This window comes from Leuciscus leuciscus (assembly GCF_965113295.1).
Source record: "Leuciscus leuciscus genome assembly, chromosome: 12".
In the NCBI taxonomy this organism is placed as follows: Eukaryota; Metazoa; Chordata; class Actinopteri; order Cypriniformes; family Leuciscidae; genus Leuciscus; species Leuciscus leuciscus.
Genome location: NC_138736.1, coordinates 2,143,050 through 2,168,654, shown reverse-complemented (window position 1 = coordinate 2,168,654; position 25,605 = coordinate 2,143,050). Strand labels below are relative to the sequence as shown.

Below are 25,605 nucleotides of genomic sequence, written 5' to 3'. Positions count from 1 at the left end.
TCTGGCCTCTTTGTCAGGTGTTGCAAGCAACATGATCGACTTCAAGCAACTGCAAGTGAAGATTTATGCTTTTACTGGCCCATCTTCTCTTTCATACTCTCTCTCTCTGTCTCCTGACCTTTAACCCTGACCAGGATCATTACCCAGAGTTCCCCTGTTCCCTCATCATAAACGGCCCTTGACTGAACACTGGCATTCAGAGGAGAAACGGCAGATGCATTATTTTGTTTTGTTGCCTGATGAACTTTCTCTTGGCTTCAGCTTTGGGATTCTGGGAAAACCTTTGTTTTTTCCCCTATACTATGGAAGTCAATGGGGACCAGAAACTGTTTGGTGACCAACATTCTTCAAAATATCTTCCTTTGTGTGCAAACAGAAGAAAGAAATTAATACAGGTTTGAAAAAACTTGATGGTGAGTAAATTATGACAGAATTTCTGGGTGAACTATTCCTTTAATAACAATATTGAATTTGTGGGTGAACTGTCCCCAAAACTGTCCCTCAGAAGAGTAAGGAATGCATTCTAATGTTGGGGATGGAATGGGGGAAAAAAAAAAATAATTAAAAATATATTAAACCTAGTATGCAAATCTCCTGTATCAACTATTAGACTAATGATTTATTGATTTTATTGTATGATTATTAGTATTGGATAGAGCTGATACATGTGCAAGAGGGGTTTCTGGCAGAAGGGCTTTACATCACATTAATCTAAAACACCACAGCTAATAATCCAGGTTTGTGAAGTGAGAAGAGTGCAACTGCGCATGCGCACACGGGGTTTGATTGGTTACTGAAGATCAGGAAGCAAATCGAGTTCAATAATCCCGATTTACTGCATCATAATGCCTTCAAATGCATTGCATTGTTACAAAAACAAGTAGAAGTATTTTTGTTTTGTAGATTATGGCTTGTAAATAAAGATCATGGCCGCACAGAGAAGATTAAGAAATCAAAAACAGGATTATTTCAAGAAAAATCTGAGTTATTTGAACTCCCTCGCATTCGTCCGCTAGGGGGAGACATAGCATTGAGAATGAGTTTAGATTGACCTCGTTCCAGCAGGTCGTTTCACATTTACACACTCACTATAGCGCCATCAGAAAACAATTGTTGCTAAACTTTGTTTTAAAAGATTATGTTTGTTATAATGGGAAATCCATCCAATCACGGCACGGTTTAATGAGGAAACCGATTCGGTCCGTTCAGAAACGGTTTGGGGAACCGGTTCAACCTGTTCATTGAAAAGTCCGATCCAACGCACAAATAACTAGTAGGTCAAATGTATTAATTTCATACACAAAATGTTTTACATAACCACATGCCTCTGAATAATTAGAAAGAATAATAACACGCTTCCATTAAAAAGCATTACATTTTAGCACATAAATCATGGATTCTTAAAAATAAAAATTTTGAAAAACAAAACTGAAGTTTAAAGTAAAGCTCGTGGCTTCTTTACGCGCGCGCGCCCGCGCTCTCTCCCCGTCCACGCGCCCATACGGTCGCGCTCTCTGTCAATCATTGCTCGAGCTCTCCCTCAGTTTGACCCGTGTTTTCCTCTCAGTCCTGCGGGTGGCTCGACAGCAGCAGAGCTTCACTTCTTCTGCTTCTTCTTCTTCAGACATATGGCCGAGAGACCTCACGATAAACTCACCTTTACGAGACGAGTGCAGCTTTAAACGCGAGACTCGACGAAACACATCGAAAGCGACCTATTTTAGTGTACAGAAGTGCGCGGAGGAATAAGCAAGACAAAAAGCAACACGTATCCGCGGGGATTTGAGTCCTGAGAGAGAGAGAGAGAGAGCGAGATTGAACGAGAGAGGGAAGAGTTTCTCCAAAAGTGGAAACAGACGCTATTTTCCCTTTTCACAAGGAAGACTAAGGAATTATGAGGAACGTTTGGATGATATTAACCCTCGGCTTGACAGCCTTTCTTTCGGGGGAAAGGGTGAGTTTCAACCGAGAACAATAAGGTTTTCTGGGGGGTTGTTAGTTGAGCGTGAAGTCAAACAGCCACGTTATAAAGTAACCAGTGAAACATTGTTTCTCTGTGATGATTCATGCGTTACAATGTGTCAAATGATTCCAAATGTATTGTCTAGGATGATGTAATGTGGCACGTATCAGTTTCGTGAATCACAGCGGTGTTTTTTAATTCAGCTTCGTATCGTTGTTTAACATAGACTACAAAGTAGAAATTTATATAATATTTATATATATTGTTATATATAATATATATTGTTAATAGGAATATAGTTGAAGTAAATATGAACGATATTTAAAAATACTGGTAACAATTTACTATAAGGTTCATTAGTTAACATTAGTTGATGTATTAACTAACATGAACCAACAATGAACAATACATTTGTTACAGTATTTTCTAATCTTTGTTAATGTTAATTAATAAAAATCCAGCTGTTCATGTTAGTTCACCTTATGTTCACAAATACAACCTTTGATTCTAATAATGTATTAGTAAATGTCGAAATTAATATTATTAACTAAGATTAATAAATGTTGAAAAGTATTGTTCATTCTTAGTTCATGTTAACTAAGGTAGTTAACTAATGTTAACTAATGAACCTTATTGTAAAATGTTACCAAAATACTGTACTACTTCGTCAAATGACTCTAATATTTCTGACCGTTTGATGTTTCTGACAATTTTGGAAAATGTGTAATGAATCTTGATGGTTTTTCACTGTGAAATTGAATGGTAGAGAAATAGCCTATATAGTGTCTCCACTTCACCAGTCACAGACTCTACTATAAATCCTGCCATAAAACCACTAACTTGAGTATAAAGGGTTTTCCCTCATAGTGAGGAATCCAGACTCGCAGTTTCAGGATTGATTAAACGTTGTTGTTGAATTTAGAAGAACACCAGTGGAAACTATACGTTATGTGCATTGCTGAGCTAAACCTTAAGATTAGACTGCAAACCTGAAAGGCACCCATTTTGTCTGTAACCCCAGACATTTCTCGTGTCCAAAGTCAAAATGTGTCCAACTTGTGCTTAACGTGACCAGGTGCTTCTAGAGCAGCTTAACATGCAGGAGCTGTAAATCAGACGCGCGCTCACACACTTGGCTCGGTTTGCTGGAATGTGAACACATGCAGTCCTGGATGGTTTTGCATTGGATTTCTCTCATCAGAATCGAAGACGAGGATGGAATATGTACAGTCAAACCAAACTTTATTCCAGACACCTTCAACATTTCTCACATTATCACAGTTTATTCGCTATAGTTTAGAAAATGGTGATACAATATGATATGAACTCAGACTGTCTCACACATGAATTATGTTGATTGAATACCTGTTAAATTTAACTACACAATTAGATAATACCAGTTTAGCTCAACCAATCACCAAGCAATGCTTCATTTTGTTCAGTCTGTGTGTAAAAAGAGCATTAGCAATTAAAGACAAAACACTTCAGCAAAACATGATCAGCTCAAAGTGTCCCAATCATTTTTGCTCCCAAAATTTTATAAATGTCACTGTATGAAGAATATTCGGGTATAATATGTCACAGTTTACTTTATTTTGCTCTCCTCACTTGCATAAATGAACTATAGTTCTGCACACACTAGTGAAACAACATCAAGAGTGATATCTGGTGTGTGAATAATCTTTGGTTTGACTGTATGTTCTGGAGCGTTGCGAGTGACATTCATTAATGTTTCGCAGGAGCTTGATTGCATTTCTGTCTGCCTGCTTTATTATACTGTTAATTGGCAGCGCATCTGATGAACGTAGATCCTGAATAAGCCAGTAATTTTCTGACGAAATGCCAAGAGGGTTGGCACTCGCTTTTGTAATTCCATGGTTGACTGGCATGCTGGTTTGTATTTGTACGATCTCCTCCCATTGATGTGGACCTCACTCACTCACCACGGCCTCGAGGCATTTACTGTCAAACCTAAACGTATTCAGACACCTTCAACATTTCTCACATTATCACAGATTATTCGCTATAGTTTAGAAAATGGTAATAAAATATGAGGAGAACTCAGCTGATATTTGACTGGTTTTGTCCATCCTTCTGTTAGACTGTCTCACACATGAATTATGATGAATATCTGTCAGCTGTTAAATTTAACTACACATTAATACCAGTTTAGCTCAACCAATCACCAAGCAATGCTTCATTTTGTTCAGTCTGTGTGTAAAAAGAGCATTAGCAATTAAAGACAAAACACTTCAGCAAAACATGATCAGCTCAAAGTGTCCCAATCATTTTTGCTCCCAAATGTTTATAAATGTCACTGGTAGTCACTGAATGAAGAATATTTAGGTATAATATGTCACAATTTACTTTATTTTGCTCTCCTCACTTACATAAATGAACTATAGTGTCCTGCACACACTAGTAAAAAAAATCTACAATTATATCTAGTGTCTGAATCATTTATGGTTTGACTGTATATACCGAGGTTTTTCTATCCCGGCATCATTTATAAAGAGCAATTACAGTTATCTGGCCTGACATCTCCAGGATGATCCAGTGTAAACCACATAAAGCAATGGTTTGCCTGTGAATATGGCGTTGAGAATGTCTCTTCTGACCTCTGCTTTCTCTTGCTTTGGACCTGTCAGAGAGTCTGGTGTGTTTTCTGCGGACACCAGATGTTCCACCGTGTAATTTGCGTGATGTTTTGGTGGGATGTGTGAACACTGTGTGAACACAGATCTATCGTCTGAAATAGAGATTTAATGCAGTTAAGGTCACTGCACGCTTGTCGCCTGAGACAGTTTCAACACAACCAAGTGTTTAGAAAGAGACACGTAATGATGATCACCACTGTCTTCTTGCCATCAATGCGAACATGCTTTTTAAAATCTGTTTTGTAACTAGCTAAATGTTTGCCAACACAATTTTCAACCCATTTTATAGTTTGTTTTGCCACTATTTCACATGATTTCCAGTGCGTTTTGATTATATAATGCTTATTACAATTAATCCTTGTGTTATGACATTTCGTGACTTTTCCTCATGTAGGATCATGAACATGCATGCAAGGTTTCAACTCGCTGATGTGTTTTTGACACATACACATCATTTCTGTCACGCTTTTGATGTTCGTGGGTCAATTTGACCCACACATTTGAATGTTTTAAGGCAACTGTACTGACCTGAAATAATAATATTTCTTGGTTATATATTGGTATTTTACCCTATGGAGCTAATAAGGAGGAAAAATATTTTGTCAGCCACAGATGATAAACATGAGCTATCATTTCTATTGAACCTATTTTGTTTTTCTTGAAATGTTGCGACTTTTTCATATTTAGTGTCATGAACATGCATATAAAGTTTCAACACGTGGATGTGTAGTGAAATATGCATACATACATTTTTACACGACTTTGATGTTCGTGGGTCAATTTGACCCATTTATGGCAGCAATTCAGAAGAAACTGTACAGACACAAAACAACAACATGTCTTTGTTGGATGATTTTAGAACCAGTTATAGACCGGCACCGTATCACAAATGGAGAATCTATCGCTGTTTATCTATTGCTCTATCATTTCTTTTGAAAAACAGCCACCAAATATGAAAACTAGAGTCTGAAAACTTTCAAATGATATAGTTTGTCAAGATTACTTTAGATTTAGACTTAGATATTATTATAAATGTATAATAGCAAACGTCCCACAGTTGTGCGGGAGGGGCAGAGTCTTTAAAATTGTTTCATAAATTCAGATATTTCTTCTTTGTAATGTGTGAAAAGATATTAAAGTTAATAGTTAATAGTTTTTTTTGGTAACACTTTCCAATAAGATTCATTAGTTAACATTAGTTAACTACCTTAGTTAATGAACAATACTTATACAGCAATAATTAATGTTAGTTCATATTAATTTCAACATATACTAATACATTATCAAAATCAAAAGTTGTATTTGTTACCAGCAGTTAATGCACTGTGGACAAACAATGAACAGCTGTATTTGTTATTAATTAACATTAACAAAGATTAATAAACACTCTAACAAATGTATTGCTCATTTTTAGTTAATGTTAGTTAATACATTAACTAATGAACCTTATTGTAAAGTGTTACAGTTTTTTTTTTTATAGTGTGATTTATGTGGAATTGTAGTGAATCCAATCCAGGTCAGTTTGACCCGCTCCAGCACGGCCGGACCCAGGAATCGAAGGGTTAAATGAATGAGGATGTTGATGAAGAGAGACAGTTGAACACTGAGCGTATTCTCACTCCTCTCGTCTCTCAGATGAGACTGTTTTTCTATTCCTGATTAGCAAGGCCGACGGTCACTTCCGCACAAACCCTGCGCACTGAAAAATGTACTGAGTCTGCGAGATAAGGGCCCTGAAGTGATCTGTAAATATTAATGGTTTAGGGTGGAATATTGGCTTATGAAAGAATAATAGTGTAACATGCTGTGGCATTTGGCAGATGCATACTTCAGCTTACAGGCTTTGATTGCAAGTGATAAATGAAAACACATCCACGAATCCGTGAGGAGGTTGTCGGCACCTTCAAACAGTGAAGTCTTCAAGATGGCTGAGTGTTACATTTGCTGATATTCCATTAGAGGAATAAATTACATTTTAAAATATATTAAAAACAGTTTATTTTGAATTTGTAATAATAATATTTCACAGTATTACTGTATTTATAATCAAATAAATGCATAAACGCATAAACTGAAGCAGATACATTTTTTATCTGATAAGAAGACATGCACATATATAAATCCCTCAATAAACTCATGTGGCTTTGCCTCAGCAGAGGCTGTAATTGGATAACTGGAGTAACCAGCGGACCAATGGCGTTGCAGCATCTCTAATGTTGGTTTGGTGTTTCTGAAACGTTAAATTGCCTGAAAGCCTGATTGCAGAAACGTACATTTTATTATTGATATTTTGTGCCAAGGATGAAAACACTGCAAATTTTCAATGCAATATTCCAGTTAAATTCACAACTTTGGCTGTAAACACAGCTAGTGTACATTTGTATGTTGTACAAAATACTGTTATTTTAAAATAATATTTCACATTATTACTGTTTTTAGTATTTTTTAATAAATTTTTTAACTAAATGCAGCCTTGGTAAGCAAAAAAGACATCAGTAAGATGTAAAAGATCACAAGACAGTAAAATCTTACTGACCCTCCATTTCTAAACAGCGGTGTAAATGAGGATTATTTTGTGCCAATTTCCCTGAAAGTGACGATTTTGTTAGAATGGAAACGCTGCTTTATTCACAAACTTTTAATGGGATATTCCAGTTAAAGGTGTGGTATAGTGCCCTTTTCACAAGATGTAAAATCAGTCTCTGATGTCCCCAGAGTGTGTGTGTGAAGTTTTAGCTCAAAATACCCCACAGATATTTGTATATAGCATGTTTAAGTCGTCACTTTTTGAGGGTGAGCAAAAAAACGTTTTTGTGTCTGTTCCTTTAAATGCAAATGAGCTGCTGCTCCCGGCACAGGGGGCGGAGCTTCAAGAGCTTGTGTTCTTTTACCTCACGCACACATGCACTGAACATTTCAGAAACTTTCAGCCTTTTATGTTCAAACCGAAGTCAATGATGGAGAGACTCAAGAAGAAGAGACAACATGTAGAAGCAACAGGACATTTCTGAATGGTTAGTTGATGAATTTATGAAGCTTATGTGTAGTTATCTTCTAGTCATTGATTAGCATATTCTGTCTTGATAATCTATAAATCGTGTTCAGGGGGCGGGGTTTATGTAGATTCTAGGGTTGGTGATGTCACTAACCCGAGAGGAAGCTTGTGTAGTCTCTACCAGCCGTTTGTTGTAGTTCTTAAAAAGTGATTTCTTTAAAAGCAAATATCTCCCTTTGCTCTGAACTTTGAGCGTCGTAACTTTGCAGATGTTGTTTATGATCAAACAGCAACATTACACACTAACTAAAGTTAGAAAAGTCAAATCATATTCAACCACCGCTTTAAATTCACAAGTTTGGATGCAAACATAGCAAGTGTACTACATTTTTATGTAGTACAAAATGCATATAAAGCAGTTATTCAACTAAATGCAGCCTTGGTAAGCAAAAAAGACATAAAAACATTTAAAAATGTCAGTGTAAATGAGGAATTTTTTCCCTTCTCCTGCGTGCATTTAAAGTGGACACGTGGGAGAAAGCCTTGCATCCCTCTCTTCCCTGCAGGGACTCCTTTTTTTAACTCTTCCACATTGCATAATCCTTAATGGTCTCCGCAGGCTTAGGAAAGTAAAGGAATCCCAGAGTGCTCTTGTTTTGTCATCAGCCCTGCCGTCTTCTCCTCTCCCTGCAGCGAAAGCTCTGCATTATTATTACCCTGTCTTCGGTTACTCCAAAGAACAGAGGCATTATTCTTTATCTTCTTTCCCAGCAGATGGAAAGAATGAAGAGGCAGGGCAGGGAAATAACTCGCTATGCTCCGATGGCACATGCCTTGTGCTTGTTTATGTCGGCGCCGCAAACATCTGCATCACGTATGTGCGTCCGTTCGCTTCAAAGCCGCTCGGCTCAGGGTGGTTTTCTCCTCTGAGAGTTGGAGGCACTTCTTTCACAGGGATAAAGGCATGCATACCAGTGGGAATCCACACACAACGTGAGCCACCGAGCGAGAACTGGAAGTGTTACTGTAGACAGTAAGGAGCCTCGAGGGTGCAAAGCCGTGACCCAGAGCCCCCCCTCGGCCATTTAAAGCGCACTCCTTTCTTGCTCTTTATTAGCTCAGCAAATGGAAAGTTCCTTTGGAGGATTGTGGTTGAAGAACAGTGGTTGAAGTGGACGGGGTTCTGCTTTTGGAGCAGACGTGAATCTGTTTGACGTCAGAGTTCGTTTGGTGTGAAAGTGGTTTTTAACCACGCTTGAGAAGTAGTCCTGAGGTTTATGTGAATTCATGCAGTTTGTATACGGTAGAAAAATTAGAAAACGGCTCATTTATTCGTTTTTGAAAATGAAAAAATTAGAGTTCGACTTGATTTTATGTTTTTACTGGTTATATTTTCTACCCCTGAATCCAAAAATATAAAAGCCGAATTCTTTTTTTTTTTTTTTTTTTATGTAAAAAAATTTATAAAAAAATAAATGAGCCGTTTTCTCATTTTCTACTTTCAACTTTAAAACGAATGAATGCAAAGACACGGACCGTATTTAAACCCAATCCCCTAAATCACAGAAATTGTGTATTAATGCATCTTTGCATATTCATGTTCACATTATTGTTGTAAAATGTGCATATGTTCAGCAAGGATGCATTAAATTGATTAAAAGGGACCAAAAAAACAAAACATTTATGATATATGTTTCTATTTCGAAATGCTGTTCTTTTGAACTTTCTATCAATCAAAGACCCCTGAAAAAATATGAAACAGTTTTCAACACTGATAATAATCATAAATGTTTCTTGAGCATCAAATCATCATATTAGAGTGATTTGTGAAGGATCATGTGACACTGAAGACTGGAGTAATGATGCTGAAAATTCAGCTTTGATCACAGGAATAAATTACACTTTACTGTATATTCACATAGAAAACAGCTATTATAAATTTGAATAATATTTCACAATTTTTTTGCTTTCACACTAGAGCCTTTGGAGCAGAAGTGTTTGACGTCAAGAGTTTGTTTGGTGTGAAAGTGGTTTTTAACCACGCTTGAGAAGTAGTCCTGAGGTTTATGTGAATTCATGCAGTTTGTATACGGTAGAAAAATGAGAAAACGTCTCATTTATTCATTTTTGAAAATGAAAAAATTTGAGTTTGACTTGATTTTATGTTTTTACTGGTTATATTTTCTACCCCTAAATCCAAAAATATAAAAGCCGAATTCTGTTTTTTTTTTCATGTAAAAATAATAATAATAAAATAAATTAGCCATTTTCTCATTTTCTACCTTCAATTTTAAAACGAATGAACGCAAAGACACGAACTGTATATAAACCCAATCCCTAAATCACGTAAAATGTGCATATGTTCAGCAATGATGCATTAAATTGATTAAAAGGGACCAAAAAAAAAAAAATTGCTATATATATTTAGCTATAAATATAGTTTCTATTTCGAAATGCTGTTCTTTTGAACTTTCTATCAATCAAAGACCCCTGAAAAAATATGAAACAGTTTTCAACACTGATAATAATCATAAATGTTTCTTGATCATCAAATCATCATATTAGAGTGATTTCTGAAGGATCATGTGACACTGAAGACTGGAGTAATGATGCTGAAATCACAGGAATAAATTACAGTTCACTCTATTTTCACATAGAAAACAGCAGTTTTGAATTTTTAAACAATAAATGCAGTGGAAGAGACTCTTCAAAAACATTAAAATCCCCAAACTTTTGAACAATAGTGTATTTCTTATTACTGCTCGGTTTTGAGAGCAACGTGTCTGTGGGAGACAGAAGTTTCGGTGGTAAAAACATGAATAAAACAAAAAACACAGGCGTCTTTTTGCTACGATTCGTAGTTAAAGAGTTAATCAGCTGCTGATAGTGTTCGCAATACTATTTATGGTTGAGACCCAAAAGTACAATGTAGTTCCTGAAGGGAACGTGTCAGATCCCGTTATTCAGAAGCCTTGGGTGTCGCTCTTTGCTGTCTTTATAATGGGAAAAGCTAAAGTGAGACGCTGTAGTGTGTGTTTCTCTGTAGTGTGTGTTTCTCTGTAGTGTGTGTTTCTCTGTAGTGTGTGTGTCTCTGTAGTGTGTGTGTCTCTGTAGTGTGTGTGTCTGTAGTGTATGTGTCTGTAGTGTGTGTCTCTGTAGTGTGTGTGTCTCTGTAGTGTGTGTGTCTGTAGTGTGTGTGTCTGTAGTGTGTGTCTCTGTAGTGTGTGTGTTTCTCTGTAGTGTGTGTGTGTTTCTCTGTAGTGTGTGTGTTTCTCTGTAGTGTGTGTGTTTCTCTGTAGTGTGTGTGTTTCTCTATAGTGTGTGTTTCTCATAATCTGATGCTGTGCACGTCTGCGATCGATCTGATTCTGCTAGAAATAAACGACTCGAGTCAGTTGTGATTGTGACTGAATTCTGTTTGTTTGCTTTAGTAGAATAGCAATACCATCAGCAGGATCCTTTCAGCCTCAAAAACCACACTTTGAATATTTATACTAATTATTTCATGTTAATAATGAGTAAATTTTCCAGAAATATATACGCCACAGACTTGTACTTCTTCTTAAGTATTTGTATATTTGCATTTGTAATTCATGCATTTTTTTGTGAGTTTGCAGTTTCTTTTTGTCTATATAGTAATTGTATTATTTATCGCGTATGATTTATTTGATATATTTTCTTTTATATAAAAATTATTAATTTAAAATTATTTCTTATTTATTTATTTTTTTGCTAATTTTAATTATTAACATGCAGGATGCTTTTAGCCCCAAGAACCACACTTTTCATTTTTTATAATTATCTTATGTTAATGATTACATTTTCTGAAAATGCCAAAGATAATAAGTTACATAAGTATTTGTATATTTGCATTTTTAACTAATTGTTTTCTGTACAGGATTTTTATTATATTTTCTTTTATAAGAAGCATTATTTTTATTTTTCATAGTCATTATTTAATATTTATTTTCCTCTAAATATAGTGATTGTATTATACTTTACTTTCTGATAGTTTATTCATGCCTCCTGCTGAAGAATTAAAAGATATTTATATTTTTCTTCTCCTCAGCTCATCCAGATAGATAGAAGAGTTGCACAGTGTTTTGATGAACCTGTGAACCGCAGATCCCTCTGAACAAAAGCCAGATTTCTTCTACTGATATACAGTATGAGCGTTCCTTCACATCCATGAATGGCTACACCTTAAATGCACGAATAATTTTTCAATGTATCTACAGTAATTAACCAAAGGTGAGGTCGATATTTGTATTCAAGCGTTTCTTTAATTTCCACACGCCACTGACAATGACAAGTGTTTGTTCTGGGAACTGTTAGAAGCCGGATCTGCACTTCAGAAGCAGAGGATTTTACATTTATGGCCTTCCTTAAAACACACTCGAGCATCAAGAGAGGTTGAAGAGACTTGAGGACTTCTGAACGTTCTGAAATCTGGTCCTCTCCATCGATCGCGCCACTGACACTATATCTATTTTCTTTTAACTGTGTTCATCTAATCAGACCACGAGTTGAACACACGATTGCGGCCGTGAGTCGAGCGGCCCGAGAGCAGGTTCTGTTGATCTTTAATCATTGTGGTTCAGAAAGCATACTGACCCTTCGGGAGTTCTGATGCATTAATTCGACAGGCCCACGCGCCGCTGTTAATCTGCCCTAATGCACTGCTAACACCCGTGTGTGTGTGTGTGTGTGTGCTGAGAACGGCTCTCCAGCTCTTTCTCGTCCGTCACACTGCTTAGATGAGAAAAGAGCCGGTCCAAATGAGTGGCTTGTCATTGTTCGCACAGATGAAATCGACACGCTCCGCACTGAACCGGCCTTCGAGAACCAGACTGTGGAAAATGGTGCCGTTCTGCCGTTTGACAGCCTGTAAACATACTTTAACCTCTGACAAAACATAAATTACCCATTAAACATGAACGTATTATGCAATCATAATACTAATAAAGAGATAAAACATCTTAAAATGAATTTTTTTTGGTCACCATTTGCTCACCATCAAGTTGTTCCAAACCTGTTTGAGTTTCTTTCTTCTGTTTTAACACAAAAGAAGATATTTTACAGAATGTTGGTAATCAAACTGGACTTCCATAGTAGGAAAGAAATTATACTATGGAAGTCATTTTTCCTTATAGAGAAGGCGTTTGGCTAGAACCTAAAGTTCTATATAGATGTTTTTCTAAAACTTCAGGTTAGCGTTCAGCGTTCACGTCAATGATTATTATGACTGATTCTTTTCTTTTCTTTTTCCATCATTTATTCAAAAATACTTTAAAAAAATGCAATTCAATGCTGAGCATGTTTTTAATTAAAAATTTTTCTTGGGGGGATATAAAGTAAAAAATGTCAGAGTGATAAAACATCTATTAAAATGGCAGATAAATTAATGTTTTTATGACAAGGAAAGGTTAGTTCAGGCTGTAACATTTAATATGCTGTGACTTTACTCCCACAAACTTAAATTAATCAATTAATAACTCATGTTACTTGTGAATATATAAAAAAAATTATATTTCTAATGCTTGTACTAAATAAGTGGAAGTACACATCTTAATAATTACATATATATTCTATTATAAAATGTACATGTCATATATTTACAAACCTTTTAAGGAGTAATGATTAAGATGTGTACTTCCATTTATTTATTAGAAGTATAAGAATTTTAATTTAACGTTTGAAAAAAAAAAGATATGAAACCAACATGAATACAAAGATCATGTTGCTAGCAACTTGGCACATGTGTTTTAAACTATAGATTTTTCTTTGTGGACACTCTTAATTAGTTATTGGCCCATCCCTCACGTTCAGGATAGCTTGCATGTGTCCTCTGTGACTGCATATAGGCGCTGTAGGACATTACACATCGCTATCTGGCACTGCGAGTTTCCTTTTGTTGTTCTCTGCATCTGTTCCTGCTTTCTATCTCCGTCGTCAAACTCCTCAGCCAATATTGGCTTTGTTTTCTCTCTTCACGCTGCACTGACAGTGCAAATCAGACACGTTCAGTCCTGAGATCTCTAACATATTTCAGCCCCTTTTATGGAAAAACTGAGTAAATGTTAGCGTGGCCAGTATTACGAGGCATAATGTTGACTCTACGTTGTGTACACTAATAAACCGAAGCGTCACGTGGTGGTGGTGGTGGTGGTGGTTTCTCTTTGGTCGCCACTAGACTTCTTTCTGTTACCGTTTAGCCTGACAAACATCTAGCTTTAGCGTGCCTTTAAAGTGTCTCTGTGTTTCCATACAACAACCAAAATGAGCCTTATCAGACGATTAGACCAGACTGGCTCTCAGTGCTGTTTTGAAGGCTGGTTAGCCATATGGTGAAAGGGGTTTTCAATGCTTCTGGGACTGGAAAAAAGCGACTTGTTCAAACCACACACACACACACTCACACACACATTCCTGGTGAATTACAGCAGAGAGTATGCGAGCGGGGCAGAACAGTGTGTGTGAGGTTTGGCAGAGATTCAAAGCTTGTTTCTTGTGGTGCAGTTTGTCAACAGTCTCGCTTGTCCTGATAAACTCTGTCTAACGGGACGAGCCATCGCCTCCTCTTCCTCCTATTGCTCATCATCAAAGATTTAAAGCACAGACAAGCTCTGGGACGGGCCCTATTTCTGTTGGCCAAAGCTGAATTATTTACATAATGATGAAATATGAATTTGAATTTGGCCACAAGCTTTGAGAATCCTCCCGTTTCTGTTGTCAGGAAGACTAGATGTATCTAGAACGAATCAATTTACTTTATGGAAATATGGTCCAAACTAGAGCTGCGTGATTCTGGGTAAATTATGAATCACAATTTTTCTCCCACGATGCTGAATAGACAAGTAAACAAAATAACATTGCTAGAGGTTCTGACAAAATGTCTATTGCTGAAGTCTATTTGAAGATATTTAATCTGTTTGAGTTGATGATTCAATGACTCATAAAGACTTGAATGAATCAGCGTTTTTGAACGAATCTGTTAAGTGAATGATTCAATGACTCACTCATAAAGACTTGTTTCATTACTGGATGAATCAGCATTTTTGAACGAATCTCTTGAATGAATGATTCAGTGACAAACACATTTATTAACAGTCACTTTTCACTTGTTACTGGTGTAACAATATAAATGATGCAATCTTTATTTGAAGCGTCAAGTCGTTCTCAAAAGGTGATTCGCTTTATTTTAATCGCTACCGAAGACATCAGTATTTATATACACACTATAAACTTTAATCCCAGTACTTCTGTGATCATTTAAGATGTTCTACATCTGCTGTTCACACACAGAGTTCTTTCGTTTCAGCTTCTGTCCTGTTTTTGCAGCTGGTTTTTCGACAAATCCTGGTCACACATGAGCATGGGTGGAAAAAATGCTGCTAAATTTATCTAAAAATATCATGTGAATAGTATCTGAAATAAAGTACATTAGAAAGTTAAGGCTTTGTTAGGAATCTTTAGGAAAATATGTATGTCGATGGATGTTGGATAATTGTGCTTGCTCATCTCCCCTTACTTTTACATTTAGATTTGCCATCAACTTAAATTTAATCTAGTAAAACACTAATAATTTAATAACACTGTTAAATGTATTCTTTTGCAAATCTCAAAATAAGTATCGGTTGTTCATGCATTATATTGTTGTGATGGTTAATTCATTTGATATATATTTATTTAAATTTATTCCAACAAAATGGTGCAAAAGATATTTGTTGGTTACATAAAAATACGTATAATATCGCCTTTTTTAAATTCTCAAATGTCTTTATTGTTGATCTCATGTGATTAGTTGAATAAATGTAATTTTAGTAGCATTTTGAGGCGTTTAATTTCAATCGACTTGATTCAAAGCCCGTAAAGGCTCTGTTTTGTTTGATTATCGCATGTTTCTTGACCATATGGTTCCAGTGCGATTCATCTGTGCACTGAAAAACATATATAGGTTTGTTTGTTGCTCTTCTAGCATGTGTCCTGATTTGTGAACCTGACCAATCCAACTAAGCTCTTGCATGTGCCACTATAACCCTGATGCTTTCGTAAAGCTCTAATAATCCCTAATGCAACTTTGCATGTGTGTGAAAGAGCAGCGTGGCGTTTTATCTAGTGCACAGTCTGAAAACTTGACCTGCACTTTATGATAATAAGCTACACCAGAATCCACCGCTTCTCTTAATTGACTGATGGATGAAGCGAAACGACAGATGTTTTTCGCGAGACCACTTCAAGTAAAGGTGGAACAGAAATTGTAGGTTGTAACAAGACTGTGCTTTAGTTTGTGGATTAGCCCAATATAATGGGATCAGTAATCACCACCTGCTGCTTTCTCCTGTGGCCTGCATCTCTCTTTCTCTTTATTAATATGTTCTACACCACAGATGGATTCCTGCGCCAGAAAAACATCACTTCACCCTGCAATCTAATATCCTGCTGTTCGGCTTTCCATCGAACACCCGTTTGAAATAGCACAAGGAGACAAATCTTTCACATTTCATTACTTTTAAGGTCTCGTTCTGTTCTTTTGCACCTCTCAATTTTGGGGAAAAGGTTTTTTTTTCCCCCATCCCCCCTCTCTTCCCAAATGCCATGGCCTCCTGACTCCCTTGAGGACAAATCCTCTTAAAGGCAAAGGTTGGATGGGAATTCAATTGCGACAGAGTGAGGATTGGAACAGATCAGCCACTGAAGCGTCGAAATCGCCTCCAGCTTTTATCTCTGCAAGATAAAGGCCCATTTGCAGCGTCCAGTGATGAACAACTCTGGCAGGTCATCGTTTTTGATGCCTATGTAAACGGATGAGCGAAAAACAGTTTGTGTCAGCAGAAACTTTCAGGACAGAACTCCCACTTTTCGATTCCTACACTATTAGTGAAACTTGACTAGCTGGCACTTAAAGAGGCAGTGTTATGTCTTGATTTAGTTTTTAAGGTCTACTAGAATAGGCTTTTTATGAAAAAGACAATGGGGATCTGAATTGTGTATATAGGCCGTATTATGACCTATTATACCCTTTCACAAGTCTTGATGTTGTTGTCAGGCTCTACTAGAACAGGTTTTCCTGCTTGAATGTTGATTATTTTCCTCATATTCTCCATTGTTGCGGCTCCTCTCTTCCCAGTCTGTCAGTAACGCTCTGTTTAGTTCCTGTCTCTATGAAGCCCCTCCTTCTGAAAAGCACACTGTGCTCTGATTGGTTGGCTGGAGCAGTGTGTTGTGATTGGTCGAGCGCTTCGAGTGTGTTTGGGAAATGTCCCGCCCCTTCCCATAACCGCCAGTTTAACACACTACTAACTAACTCAACCAGGCCCCGCCCCTTTATTCTGCGTATGAATTATTATAATGAGGAATATTGTGACGTGTTCGTTCCCGGAAGAAACTCAAGACTACAATGGAGGCGTTTCAGGAGTTCAGAAACACTGACACTGATATAGAGAAGAACTGGAGCTTTTTCATCCTCAAACAGGAACATTACACACTAAAGAAAAGTGGAAGATGAACAAAAAGCGTAATATGTGCTCTTGAACCGCATGAGTCCTGAGAGTGTTAGAAAACAGGCATTTCTCATCTCCTTAATGTTCTTAGGAGGACATTGTGGCATTGTCATGTCTTGCCCTTTGTTGCTTTTCCATCTCAGACTCTTGCATGCTCGGGGTTCTCCGACCACTGAGAGGTTAATGAGCTGAAACTAAAGAAGCCTTGCGGAGCTTCCGGTCGGAGTGAGACGGGACAAAGCATCCCATCCACTTTCAAAGCCGTTCTGATGAAATCTGGATTAGATTAAACTTTGAACTGGCAGCTAATTTATACATCATTGTCCCTCAGGCGGCTTGAAGTTGTGGGGTAGTTTGAGCACAAAGCCCTGGCCTAATGCTGATGGAAACCAAGCCTTTATCAATGCAGACTCTGGGAAACATGGAGCGTTTGAAGTGAACTGGGGTTTGTGTTATCTTCAATCTCACAATGCCACTTTTTGACCCTCAGTCCTGGTGCATTATGGGAAGGAGCTAATCATGCCAGATCTTAGTTGCACCTCCTTATTTTTGAAGTAGTAGTAGTGAGATTGTTGTGACGCGCTCATGTCAGTGGCTTTATTACATCACAGATGGATCGAGTACAATAGTTCTTTTATCTTAGATAATATGTAACTAAATGTAACTTTACCTTCGTCAAGGCCCTTTCAGTCGGTGTGTTGAAAAGCGTGTGACACTTTCCTCATAACAAACTGCAGTAAAATAAGATTGCACGGCTCAATACTAACTTTTTTTTTTTTAATGCAGCCCCAGTAATTTTTATATTTATATTCATGAAATGTTAAGCTTTTTTTCTTCACAAATCAGCAAGGATGCATTAAATTAATTTAAAGTAACAGTCAAGACATTGAAAATGTTACAAAAGATTTCTGTTTATAATAAATGCCATTCAACTTTCTATTCATCAAAGAATCCTGAAAAAAAAAAAAGTGTTTCCACAAAAATATGAGCTCTTTTTTTGAGCAGCAAATCAGAATATTAAGAATGATTTCTGAAGGATCATGTGACACTGACGACTGCTGAAAATTCAGCTTTGATCACAGGATAAAAATTATATTTGACAATATATTCACATAGAAAACAACTATTTTAAATTGTAATAATAATTCAAATTTTTTACTGCATTTTCCTTATCAAATAAATGTAGCCTTGGTGAGCTGAAGAGACACTTTCAAAAACATTAAAGCAATCTTATCAACCCCAAACTTTAACTATAGTGTAGATCTTTTTTTATTAGAACACTTATATACAACTGTAATGTAATCCTAAAAAGCAATGTACAAGATTAACGAATGTAAGATTCTCAGTGGCAGCGCAGCATTGTCCCAAAAGGGCGAGAGACTATTCGTTCCAGTGGCCTGAAACTCTCTCACTCATTACAGCTGATAGTTTAACCCTGTTTCTTGACCCTGTTTGTCCGCTGATCACATATGCTTTCGAGATGGCATCCTCCCGGGTTCCTCCAAAGGCACCACCTGTGTTTCTGGAAACCTGGGGGATTTGCCAGACATGTTCTGGCTTGAAAGGCGTCATTCATTCGTCTCATGATGCAGTGCCAACACCGAACAGCCCGAGTAAAGGTCCGCTCAGGAACATGTGCGTCTTATCCTTTCTTAGTACATATTCATGTGGACACATGTGCTTTCCTTCTGCTTCTCCGGGTATTGAAGTGTTAAGTGTTTGGTATGTGATTCATTTTTGTACTGTAAGAACCAACCCGTATAGTAAGTTGATCAAAAATGTCTGAAGATGTCCATGAAATGCCTATTAATATTGTATACATTTTATAATTACTTAGTGATGTCCGGCCTGGGAAAATATCCCCTCCGGACAGCACTTTTAGCCACTTCAGCAGAATGTGTTGATTCAACCGGAAATTAATATGTTGATTCAAATTGATAATAATTTTCGAAAGGTGAAGTTTGTAGCTTCAAAGCCTCATTGGTCGGCCAAACAGGTAGTCCCGCCCCCAAACTAACCTGATTGGTTGATCTAGTTTTCTTCTGGAATGCAAACAGAACAAATTTTAAATGCACTTTTCAGGGAAATCAACTTTACGACGGACCCTTTTTACATTTCCAGGGTTCTCTGAAGCGGAAGTCATCATAGTTGAGTAAATGTTAGCGGTGAACTGGAGACGACAGCAAATGATTTTTGTATCCATGAAAAAAATCTAATAAATCCACAATAACGTTTCCACAACTTCTCAAAAGAGAGAAAAAAATATTGAGAGATTGATTACAGCCGTCAGAAGAGAGACGATGTGATTATTTTTGTCTGCTTTATTTACTGCTGAGGTAATATAACTATGGAAGCTTGTTTCCACCACAGAATAAAACATTTTAAAAGATAATTGCGACTTTTTATCTCACAATTATGAGTTTATATCTCGCAATTCTGACTTTATTTCTTAGAATTGCGAGATATGAACTCGCAATTGTGAGAAATAACCTCGCATTTCGGACTTTTTGTCTTGCAATTGCGAGTTTATATTCCGCATTTCTGACTTTAACAAGCAAATTTCGACTATATCTCGCAATTCTGACTTTATAACACGCAATTACGACTATATCACGCAATTCTCAGATAAAAAGTTAGAATTGTTAGATAAAAAGTCGCAATTACCTTTTTTGGAAACAAGCTTCCATGTATAACACAAAGTATAGCGTTATAAATATATATAATTTTTTTTATGGAAAAACTTAATTCGTGATGTTGATAACTGTGGAAACACATCATCACAGTCTGTGGAAAGGGTCCATATATATATTAAACTACAATAAGATGCTTTAACATTGAAAAACTGACACTTTTAAATCACTCCTATAAAAGAATCTAGCAGCCGCTCATAAAGATCTGGCATGTTCCTCTCAAGCATTCTCAACAAGCAATTTTGTGTTTAAAAGATGTATATTAGCCGTCCAAACAACGCCCTGACGTCTAGGCTAAAACAAGGCAAAATTTGGGCTGTCAGTGAAAATTTAATAGACGTCTAAACCACAGCCCAAGAATAGACTAGTCCTCATCAAATAGATAAAGAAATGAAATGAGTGAAGAAATGAAACCAAACACCTTGTAATCACTGTTGACTTCGCTTACATGATGGAATATCACACAATCTTGCAAGTTATTTTGGCAAAAACGACATGTAACACAAATTCAAGGTTATTTTGGCTAGAAATGTGTTACTCATAGCCGGACTATATCGTGTCTATAGTTAAGTCAAGTCTTCTTCATTTATACAGCGCTTTCAACATTATAGATTGTTTCAAAACAGCATTATATAACAGCATTACAGTAATAATAGGAGATTACAGGAACAGAGATTGTTTAGGCTTTACAGCAGCTCTAGAATAAAGTTATTGTCCAGCTAAAGTTAGTTTTGATTGATTTACATCCGTTGCAAAGATCATTAGTTGTTAACTAGGTTAGTTAACCTAGACGGTAAACTATTGCTTGCTGGGTTGGGATGTCTATCAGACACTGACGGACTGAACGAGACTCTGCTTATTCCCACTAATGCCGTTTAGCTGCTGTTTTCTCTGCGGAGCTTCAGAACGAGCCGGCTCAGCCGAAGCATCTGTTTCCTCAAACATCCACCTTGATCCTCGCGTTCTCTGAGCTCCTGGGAGAGAAGCTGTACTCAGCTCTCATTTACTGTCTTGGCAGATTCATGTGTGTGTCGGTGCAAACCTGAGCTGTTACAGCACCTTAAAGAGCGGCTCGGAGAAACATGCTGTGTGTCACGTCGAGGTCAAATGTCAGTGTGCTGCAAACGCATCTAGACAAAGCACAGAATTACATTTAAACATGTTTTTAGTACAGCTGCACGATCAATCCTTAAAACACCCATGCAATCTTATTCCTAATGTATTCCTATGTATGAAACAGCTTCACAAACAGTCTTTTCAACCAGACAGTATTATTATTTGTTATATTTCAAATTATGACAGAAGTACTTGGATATAAAACTGATGTCTACGTTGGTGATCAAAATAGAGCAAATTATCTTTTGAAAATGACTTGACGTTTCAAATAATGATTGTATCAATTGCATCGTTACACCAGTAGGTGGCGACAAGTGACTGTTAAAAAATGTATTTGTCATTGAATCATTCATTCAACAGATTTGTTCAAAAATGCTGATTCATCCAGTAATGAACCAAGCAAGTCTTTATGAGTGAGTCATTGAATCATTCATGTAACAGATTTGTTCAAAAACGCTGATTCATCCAGTAATGAAACAAGTGAAGTTTTTATGAATGATTCATTCAACAGATTTGTTCAAAAACGCTGATTCATCCAGTAATGAACCAAGCAAGTCTTTATAAGCGAGTCATTGAATCATTCATTTAACAGATTCATTCAAAAATGCTGATTCATCCAGTAATGAAACAAGCAGTGAGTCATTGAATCATTCATTCAAACCGAATAAAAAATAATAATAATTCAATTTGATTCAATATTTATAAACAGACTGCAGCAATTAACGTTTCGTCCGGACCTCTAGTAAATAACGTTATTTTGTTTAGTTGTCTGTTCAGAATAATGGGGAGAATCATGATATCTAGTTTAAACAAAACAAATTGTGATTCTCAATTTAACCTGAATCTTTCTGCCTTAGTTTTTACCAAACATTTACTCATCATGTAATACAACGACAGTAAGTCTGGTGAAGTTAAGTTCAGTGAGCTGATCATTCCTGCTCTGCTCATGCTAATCGCATTATTAGCATCTGTTTCACCACATGATCTGTTCAAAAACACTGTTATGCGTTTCAGATTGTGATGTGGGGTTTTTATATTAAATAGTGTGTAAATGTACCTCTCCGTATGTTTCAGCCTTTTTATGATGTTTAATATACATCTCAATATATTTGAATTTGCTCTGAAATGCATTTTTAATTCATAGAAGTTGTTAATTCCCAGATTAAATGATAGTGATAATGAAAGTATATATCTCTATAAATGAACATAAGGAAGAATCATTTAATTGGTAACGCTTACTTACAATGAAAAGTATATCTAAAGCATTTATTAATCTTTTAATGTTAATCTCAACATTGACTAATACATGATTAAAATCTAAAGTTGGATCTGGTTACATTAGTTAATGAACTTGAACTAACAATAAACACAGTTGTATTTTTATTAAAGTTATCAAAGATTAATAAGTACTGTAACAAATGTATTGCTCATGGTTAGTTAATGCATTAGCTAACCTTAACTAATCGAACCTTATTGTAAAGTATTACAATTACATTGAATAATTTCTATAACTTAAATATCATAAAAACAGCAATATTTTAGATTGAGAGATTCTACATATTCCATAGCATTTTAAGTGATTTGCATAAATTAACCATTGTTATGAAACGGTTATTATTATTGTTAAACTGATAAACTGAACGGACACTTATAAAGAACAGATTTTGATAACTTATTCAAACTAGTGAAATATTTGAAACTGTTCCAATACTCATTTTAGGTTTAATTAAGGGACACAATTAAAATATTTCTTGTCTTAAAGTGCATCAAAATCATTGCTATTTCGTAAAATTTTATAAATATAATTATGATATTTCACCCTACCCTTATCATGCATGAAAGAAAAGCCTTCTTTCTATTATTTTTTATAATATTGTATTAATTTTGTGTGTTAAACCTCCACACGTGATGTAAAGTAAGGGTCCAAGTTGTGTTGAATCTTTGGTGATTTAATAATATTTTTTCCCATCAGTCTCTGAGACTCGGTTTGTATTCATCCCTCATAGCGGGAAGAAATGCAGATTCCTGAGAGGTGTTTTATGAACTCAAATCCCTGTGAGGTTTTACACACTCGTCCCATTTCTTCTTTAACCGGAGGGGACAGAACTGCTACAAATCCATAACTTTATCTGCTTTAACTTTAACTGCAAATCTTTATTTAACACGTGACCGGGAGCACATTTCCCAGCATATAGCATTTCATACCTCAAAAAATAACAAAAATAACTGGATCAAGGAATCACCGGTCAGAATAAGCCTGGAAGATGAGAGCAAACCTCCATGATCACAATCTTTATATCCTTTAAAATACAGTTTTAAGAGTTAAATATTGGGAGGGTCACGTGCATTTTTCATTTCTGAAGATGGGCAAACTGGACTATGGTGATATGGATATTTGCTTGGACAAATATGACCTTGGAAGTGTATATTGGCAATCTTGAAGTTGTATTGTGCTTTATTATAGATCAGATAATAATCTCGAGGCTGTACACCTCCGGGCAGATTGTCATTTGTTTTTGTTTGTCCTCGAAACCATGAAATTGTTATTCATTTTCTATGGGGAAGTCATAGAGGAAGTCATAGCCGAGGTATTATGAATCTGGAAGGGGGGGATTTTTTTATTTTATGTACAAAGCTAGGATAATTTGTTTAAGGTTCTGTTGAATAGAGCAGAGTAAAAATATTTAGCTTTTTATGTCTTTTTTTTTTTTTATGTCAATTTATTTATTGTCAATTTTTTTTTGTATTTTCTTGACATATACCTTTAAACATTTTAGGAAATATAAGGGTTTTGTTGACATTTGTTGATGTTATATCTTGCTTAAATGGACAGTTCACACAAAAGTGATGCGTTCCAAACCTGTATGAAAAATAAAGGTTCCTTATTGGCATCTGTGTTTCCATGAAGAACCTTTAACATCCATGGAATCTTTTCATTGGACAAAAGTTTCCATAGAATATTAAATGTTCTTCACACTAAGACATTTTTATTTATTTTAAGAACTGTACACTGAATGGTTCTTAAATGGCATCAGTTTTTTGGAACCTTTATTTGTAAGTGTGTATTGAAAAAGTGTTTGATTTGTTTTAGTCCATAGAATGAAAGTCAATGGGGTCCAAAACAACATTTCCAAAAATCACTTTTCAAAATATTTTTTCGTTATGTTTATGTTTAACATGTATTTCAGACTTTTTAATCCATTAGTCTTTTAGTCCAATCACAAGATGAGAATTTTCTTAGATGACCTTACATTCATGATAATTCTGATATGCAGTCTTTGCTTTAATGTGAAGCGGTGGCAGAATGCTGTCAGATATGGTCAGAGCATATTTGCCCCGTCACAGGATCGGGTGTTTTACGGCCCCGGTCAGTTTCAGGGGCCGGCATCTCTCCGGCCCTTTAAGAGTGCAAGGCCAGGTTACAGGCAGCAGAAAAGATGGCCAACAAGCCTTATATATGCTTGCACATGTAAACTTTAGCTATGATTTCACATTGTTTGGAGGACAACATTGGGCATGATGTGGAATAACATTCATTAACGTTAACATTACTTTTTAATCGACAGATAAATCGATGATCAAAATAATCGTTAGTTCCAGCACTACTATAAAGTGCATTTTGTTCATTGAAACTCCCGATTAGACGCTCACGTTTTGCATAAGGTCCGTCAGAGCACTTTCTCTGTTGTTGCAGAAGTGTTTGCCCCTGCATCTACGGCACGGAGACCCTTCGTATCTTTACATGGGGCATTAGCCCAGGAATGTGGCGCCGGCCTGCGTATGTCAGACTGCAGTTTGTTTAGGAATCTGAGAGCGTATTAATCTGTGCTGGGCCAGTGCACTTGCTTCCCTGCCCAACATGCTTTCACGAGCACTTTTCCCGATGAGAGCGCGAGCTGTAGACCAACGCCGGCCAGAGTAGACCTGCTGAGATCTTCAGTCCCCAGTTTTACGTTCACTTTGATTTGTCGGTGATAAACGGTGCTTTTTCAGCGTTCTCAGCAGCAGCTGTCTGCGTTTTCTATTCAGTTTTTAGAAAATACTTAATATTTTAGGATTCTGTGCTTTGAAATATGAAATGAAGGACTATAAACGTTACCGTTTTCTATTCAGTTTTTAGAAAATTCTTTATTTTTTGGATTCCCTGCTTTGAAATATGGACTATAAACGTCACCGTAGAGTCTTTCTTTGTGTGAATGCGTTCATGGCTTTCTTTTTGATTAATTCCGTCACCTCTGGAGCACAGATCTGCGGAGGCTTATATGCTGGAGGTCTACGGCTGATTCTTCATGGTGTGCCGAGGATCAGAGCTCAATGAGCACTTTCCTAAAACTCCTAGACGTTTATGTAGCTCATATCCCTTGATCAGTCAAAGTCGGCTTCAAAGCATTTCTGAACCCTCCCCGCAGAGAAAGAGGAAAGGCCTCGTGTGTCTCGCAGGACCGATGAGGAGATTCTGGTTTGTAGATCAGACCGTGAATGATGTCAGCGCTCAAGCGCTCCTCCTGGACCCGTTCCAGACCCGCTCGGGTTTGGGCTTGACTTTGATTGGTGTCCACTTCCTGGAGAAGCTCGTTTTCCTGTTAATTAGTTCCTGATTATGAACCTTAGGAAGGCAATAAAACCTCAGAGTGATCATACCCTATATTCTTCTTCCACAGTACATCGTTTCCTGAGTAAA

At 36.6% G+C, this 25,605-nt stretch overlaps 1 protein-coding gene across 1 annotated transcript in view; it reads left to right on the top strand.

Annotated features, from left to right (window-relative positions):
* The first annotated feature begins 1,518 nt into the window (after positions 1-1,518).
* Positions 1,519-25,605, top strand: part of sdc2 (syndecan 2) — a 43,112-nt gene continuing 19,025 nt past the window's right edge. The window contains exon 1 of the mRNA XM_082186006.1: positions 1,519-1,954. Coding sequence (XP_082042132.1) covers positions 1,895-1,954 — 60 coding nt within the window. The 5' untranslated portion in view covers positions 1,519-1,894. The remainder of the gene's footprint in view (positions 1,955-25,605) is intronic.